The sequence below is a fragment of the Asparagus officinalis genome, chromosome 7 (assembly GCF_001876935.1).
Source record: "Asparagus officinalis chromosome 7, Aspof.V1, whole genome shotgun sequence".
NCBI lineage: Eukaryota > Viridiplantae > Streptophyta > Magnoliopsida > Asparagales > Asparagaceae > Asparagus > Asparagus officinalis.
This window is the reverse complement of record NC_033800.1, coordinates 58,983,122-58,989,675: the sequence shown is the minus strand read 5'-3', so window position 1 is coordinate 58,989,675 and position 6,554 is coordinate 58,983,122. Positions and strand designations below refer to the sequence as shown.

Below are 6,554 nucleotides of genomic sequence, written 5' to 3'. Positions count from 1 at the left end.
TTTTTCTGAAAAAATTCAGCGCGATTCCTCGACAAAAGCTCTGCTCTCTCTCCCTAAAAATTAAGATCCCCAACTCTCTCTCACCAAAAGCTCAGATCCCTATTTTCTCAAGTCCTCTTCCTCCCCCTCTCGATCTCTCCTTTACGAGCTCCAGGCCCCCACTCCTCCGCATTCGATCTCGCTCACACCGACCAGCTCCACGAGATCCACGAATCCCTCCTCCACGAGCTACAGTGCGCCGCTAAGAGCTCCTCCTCCATGAGATCCACTCCCCCGCCACGAGCTCCTCCTCCACCAGATCCACTCCCCCGCCGACCGAGCAGCGCTTTTCCCTCGCGATCCGTCCGCTAATGTAGGTCATTTTCTATTTTCTCTCCAATTTTCCGTTCATCAGCACATCCCCCATTAATTTTCCATTCATCAGCATATCAGCAACAAATAGGTAAAGTTGAATAATGGTTTTTTTGAAGTACTGTTGACTTGTTATGGGTTGAATGGGTCTGCTTACGTAAAAGTTTATGAATGAGCTAGAAACATTTGGGACCAAATGTTTATTACAGAGTTTAAAACTATAAAAGAAGCCCCCATTACAGAGTTTATTACAAAATTTAACCAGCTTGTCTCAAAAAGAAAAATTACATGTCTGGATATAGAAATAAGTTGAAGAAGGTGTGAGCGAATCCTCTTCACAAATTTTCGACATCAAATCCTTTGCATGATTCCTTCTTTCAAAATATTTTATCAACCAATTTCTATTATTTTCTTACCATATATGGACACAAACGTGAAGAAGTTATGTACATGAGTCAATCATGATAATAGTTATAAATTCATGTATTTTTCTTATTGAGTCTTGGTTATAAATTCATGTATTTTATTCACGGGCATTTCAGACATTTTATATGCTGATGACTATAGTAGATTTACACTAGATTGTTTTGAGAGTTTAAACTGAATTAATACTTATGAAGAAGCTTATAACTATTATAACCATTACGCATTGTTGATGGGTTTTGGAATAAGGAAGAGCACGGTAAATTATTCGAAGAAGACAAGAGACATGCTAGACAGAAAGTTTGTTTGTGATAAGGAGGGCTATAGATCTAATAGAGATAAGATGGAGATGCCTTTTCGGCGAGAGACCCGAGTGGGATGTAAGGCAATGATGAGAGTTAAAGTATTGGAGGACAAATCGTGGGAGGTCACGGGGTTTGTTGAAGAACATACAAATCATGTGTTGAGTAGTCCAGACAAAGCAAAGATGCACAGATCACACCAACAATTCCATAAATCTCAAAGTTGTAAAAAACTTATTGAGAGTTTGCAAGAAGAAGGTATGCCTCCATCCACTATTTCTCACGTCATTAATGTAACCACTGGAAGAGAAGGCGAATTAGTGACACCACAACAGTGTATTGATCACATCAGATACCAAAGAGTAACCACTGGAAGAGAAGGCGAATTAGTGACACCACAACAGTGTATTGATCACATCAGATACCAAAGAGTCAACAATATTGGCCATGAATGCATATCTATCATAAAACATTTTCAGAGTATGACAGTGAATGATCTAGAATTCTATTTTGCAATAGAAGTGGACAGTAGTGGACAAATGAGGAGTGTTTTCTGGGCTGACGGAAGATCAAGAGCGCCTTATTTGCAATTTAGTGATGTTGTTGTGTTTGATGTGACATACAGAACTAATAAGTTCAGTCTTCTATTTGCTCCATTTACTGGTGTGAATCATCATAGGCAGTCCACTTTACTTGGTTTTGCATTATTAGCTGATGAACAAGAAGATACATTTGTGTGGTTATTTGAAGAATGGCTTAAATGCATGCATGGGGTTCAACCAGGTGCTATTATAACAGATCAGGATAGAGCCAAGTGTAATGCTATTCACTCTGTGTTTCCAATGACAAGACACCATTATTGCTTTTGGCACATGAAAAAGAATATTACCGATCACTTGCCTACTTTGGCTTCTCGTTATGGTGAACAGTTTCAAAGGTATTGGGGTTTATGGTGTAATAGTTCTTCAATTGAACAGTGTGAAGGATATTGGCTAGAGATGAAGGAGAATTTTGATATAAATGAAGAAGGGGATGGATGGTTGCAAAATGTTTACAAATATCGAGAACATTGGGTGTCATGTTATTTGAAGGACACTTTTTTTGCTGGAATGAGATCGAGCCAAAGAAGTGAAAGTATTAATGCATTTTTTGATGGGTATGTTAACTCACAAACTCAATTACACGAGTTTGTTCTACAATATGAAAAAGCATTAACTCATCGTCGCATAAGTGAAGCCCATGAAGATTTCAAGAGTCTTAACACAAAGCCTGTCATGCTCCTTGGGCATCCGATTGAGGTCCAAGCTGGAGAAATGTATACATGTAACATGTTTGATGTGTTCCAAATAGAATTCAAAGGATTTGCTATAGAGTTTTGTGAAGAATTGAGAAAAGATGGGGACATTGTTGAATACAAGATTAGTAAGTTTGTAGATAGAGGAAAATGGGAGGTGGTTACTTATGAACAATCCAGTAAGATACAGTTTATTTGTACATGTGCTCTGTTTGAAACTAATGGTGTTGTATGTAGACATATATTGTCGCTAATGATGGCTAGGCAAATTTCTTCATTACCCGAGCATTACATCCTACACCGTTGGACTATACATGCTCGACATCGTAACATTGGCGTTGGCAATATTGTATTTGGAAGAAACATCACAAGTTGTGAAGAGAAGATTAATTTGTTGAAATCTTGGGCTTTAAGAGCAAAATTCAATAATGTGCTCGAGCTTACATTTGATTCAGAAGAGAGGATGCAGAAATTAGATAATGTGCTAACAAATTTCTTAGAATCACTTGAAGAAGAACTTAAAGAAACAGAAGATAATCATCAGATTTCCGCAACAATTTCTCATACAATGGAGAACATTCCTCAGATTACAGTTCATGATCTTGAAAAACCTGCAAGGACTAAAGGTCGTCCACGCAATGCTACTAGAATTCAGTCAGGCTTAGAACAAGCACAAGAAAAGAAAGAGAGGAAGAAGCGTATATGTGCTACTAGAATTCAGTCAGGCTTAGAACAAGCACAAGAAAAGAAAGAGAGGAAGAAGCGTATATGTAGCAGATGTGGTGAACTCGGGCATTATAGAGGAAGAAGCGTATATGTAGCAGATGTGGTGAACTCGGGCATTATAGAACTAGCTGTAAAGTCAACTTGTCAATGTACAATTAATTTTTTTCCATATGTAGCTTTTTCATGAATTTCTTATATGTAGCAGATATGTAGTAGTATTCTTACCCATTGTCCTCATACCACTTAACTGATTATTGTATGTTGGCCATCTTCATTCAATATTGGCCTCATACCACTTCACTGATTATTTAATGTTGGCCATCTTATTTTGTCTTCATTCAATATTGGCAACATAAACTGCATGCTTAGCAACCATTAACAATGTTATATATTCCCTTACAATCCCTCATGCTGCTAACCTAATTTGAAATTTGCAGGGATTTATAAAATTTGCAGCTAACCCAATTTGAGGAGAAGAAGAGGAATCTTGTGAGAAGATGAGGAAACAAAGAAGAATTAGCAATGGATTATGTCATGTCTTTAAACTGTTGACAGAATTTTTAATTTCAATGAACTACTGTTTTCAAAGCCAGAAATGTAATGTAAGATAAAACTTCGGGAATTATGAGTTTTATTGTGGTTGTTCAAAGCTGGATTGTAGAGTATTGCAGGCTTTAGAAAATAAAATGGCTTAGCAGCATGAGGGATTGTTGGATAGATGCTAAAAAATAAAAATAAAATGGCTTAGACTATGACAGGAGATAGCAGTATGTCCAGTCATACGCCCAACAAGGTGAATTGAGAGGCATGTGATTTCAGTTTAATTTCATGGAAAATTACGGTTTTATGCTTGATTTGCAAATAAGAGCACAAATTTTAAAGAAATGGCAAGCGAAAGTGGGTTTTCCTACATCATAAGCATTAACAAATTTTCAAGAAAAAGAGTTTGGCTAGCAACAGACCATGCCTTTCCCCCCTACCAGCTGCCACTGCTGGCTGAAAGAAAATGCCAAAGTAGTTAAAGACATTGAATCCTTGTTAAAGATTTCTCACTAAAACGAGAGAACTATTTAAGTCCATACGCTTCACTCCTAGACAGTGCACATGTTAAGAAAACTTCAATTGGTTTAAGTGTCCGCATGATATATAATTAAGACCTCAAAAATAAAAACACAGGTAGTAATAGCAAAAGAATAAGAAAGGATACCATACATCAGTGTCAGTAAGAACTTTACAAAATGATTACACGCTGAATTAAATTAAATGTAGAAGGATATCAATGGTGCTACACAAGATTAAAATTCATGGGACAACATACATATAAGTGCGTTAAGAAGGACATGGATACATAAAACCATATGCCAAGGACAGCATACATAAAATTCATGGGACAGCATGTACATTTCAGGACTTAAATGACAAGAATACATAGGATAGAAACATTCAACTTTCACTATGGCATAAAACAAGCCATTATGGCATTATCTGATACAATAATGAAAGTTTACCATCATATACATATATATTACAAGGGTTCACCTTGAATATGACATAAAACAAACTACCACAAACAAGCTCACACTTGAGTACAAACTAAGTAGAAAATGATCCAAGTTATGCAAGCTTATTCTGACATTGAAAAATCATACACGAATCACATCAAGTGTTTCCCCCAATAGAGAAACCAACACATATTGCAACAATACATACTAGAAATATTAAAATTGTAAACACTGAACCTAATACAAAAGCTTGGATGGAGGAAATAGCAGTTTCCCCAAGTGGTCCCTTGTCCTCAATAAGATTATGCCCCCCTGGAAACCCTTGTTCTTGAACACAAACAGGTGGCTGCACATGCCTTGAGATGGATGCTGAATCACGTGCGCTTAAGTGCTTCTCCCATTCACTCAAAGCCTCTTCATATGTTGCATACCCTTTGTAGGAGGCGTTTGGGAATCTATCAACTTGAGATTTGCATTCATCCCAATTATAAAATATGCCACAACGTCTACCTCTCTTTACAACATAAAAACTCTTTCTTGCCATTATATCACCTACAAATTTGTGCCGTAAAAAGATATTATCAATGGATTAAATACAAGCAAATGTTCAAGATGCAGTTCTATATATAGTGTAGCATTATCTGAAATGAATGAGCATTAACAATGGAAAAAAGACAAGCAAATCTACAAGATGCCAAGGAGCATGAATTTCAAATGATGAGCATTTTCTAAAATATATATACCAAAGTAAGCATTTGACAGTCCTCAATCCACCAAACGAAAACAAAATAAAGGAGCTCTCCTCTAGAATATGCCCTTATGAAAGCAAGCATTCGCCAGTCCTCAATCCACTAATGTTGGCTGATTTGTTATGAAATAAATTATGCGCTTACTTAGAATATTTGAAATGCAAAAAAAAATTAAACTGCTGCAACTAGAAATTGATCATCACTAACTAGAGTCACATGTCACAATACACTTACAGTTTGAATCTAATCACAAGAAAATTATTGAATTACATGAACTAAACCCACATAACAACAGAAATGGACATAAAAACTACCAAACCAATCAATTCAGTCTACAACCAGAATTGACAACCCCAACTGCAATTGTTTCTAGCTCATAATGAGGAATATATATGTTACAAAATTGACACTCTTATAATCTGACAAAGGATAACTCTCATCATGAGGAATTTATATGTGCTGATGAACGAAAAATTGGAGAGAAATTAATTAGAATTATAATCTGACAAAGGATAACCTGGACATTTTACCATTTCATATAGCATCAATATGGGTATTAGTTGAAAAAAAACTCAAACTTAAAGTGGTCTTCTGTAATGGGGGCTTCTTTTATAGTTTTAAACTCAAATGGGGGATTTGCTGATGAACGGAAAATTAATAGGGGATGTGCTGATGAACAGAAAATTGGAGAGAAAATAGAAAATGACCTACATTGGCGGACTGGATCGCGAGGGAAGAGCGCTGCTCGGTCGGCGGGGGAGTGGATCTGGTGGAGGAGGAGCTCGTGGCGGGGGAGTGGATCTCGTGGAGGAGGAGCTCTTAGCGGCGCACTGTAGCTCGTGGAGGAGGGATTCGTGGATCTCGTGGAGCTGGACTGGATCGCGAGGGAAGAGCGCTGCTCGATTGGCGGGGGAGTGGATCTCGTGGAGGAGGAGCTCTTAGCGGCGCACTGTATCTCGTGGAGGAGGGATTCATGGATCTCGTGGAGGAGGGATTCATGGATCTCGTGGAGCTGGTCGGCGTGAGGGAGATCGAACGCGGAGGAGTGGGGGCCTGGAGCTCGTAAAGGAGAGATCGAGAGGGGGAGGAAGAGGACTTGAGAAATTGGGGATCTGAGCTTTTGGTGAGAGAGAGTTGGGGATCTTAATTTTTAGGGAGAGAGAGCAGAGCTTTTGTCGAGGAATCGCGCTGAATTTTTTCAGAAAAA

At 38.0% G+C, this 6,554-nt stretch overlaps 1 protein-coding gene across 1 annotated transcript; it reads left to right on the top strand.

The window, feature by feature from the left end:
- On the top strand, nt 1,007-3,283 carry LOC109847201 (protein FAR1-RELATED SEQUENCE 5-like). Its single transcript, XM_020416445.1, has one exon. The coding sequence runs from the start codon at nt 1,007-1,009 to the stop codon at nt 3,281-3,283; it is 2,277 nt and encodes a 758-aa protein (XP_020272034.1).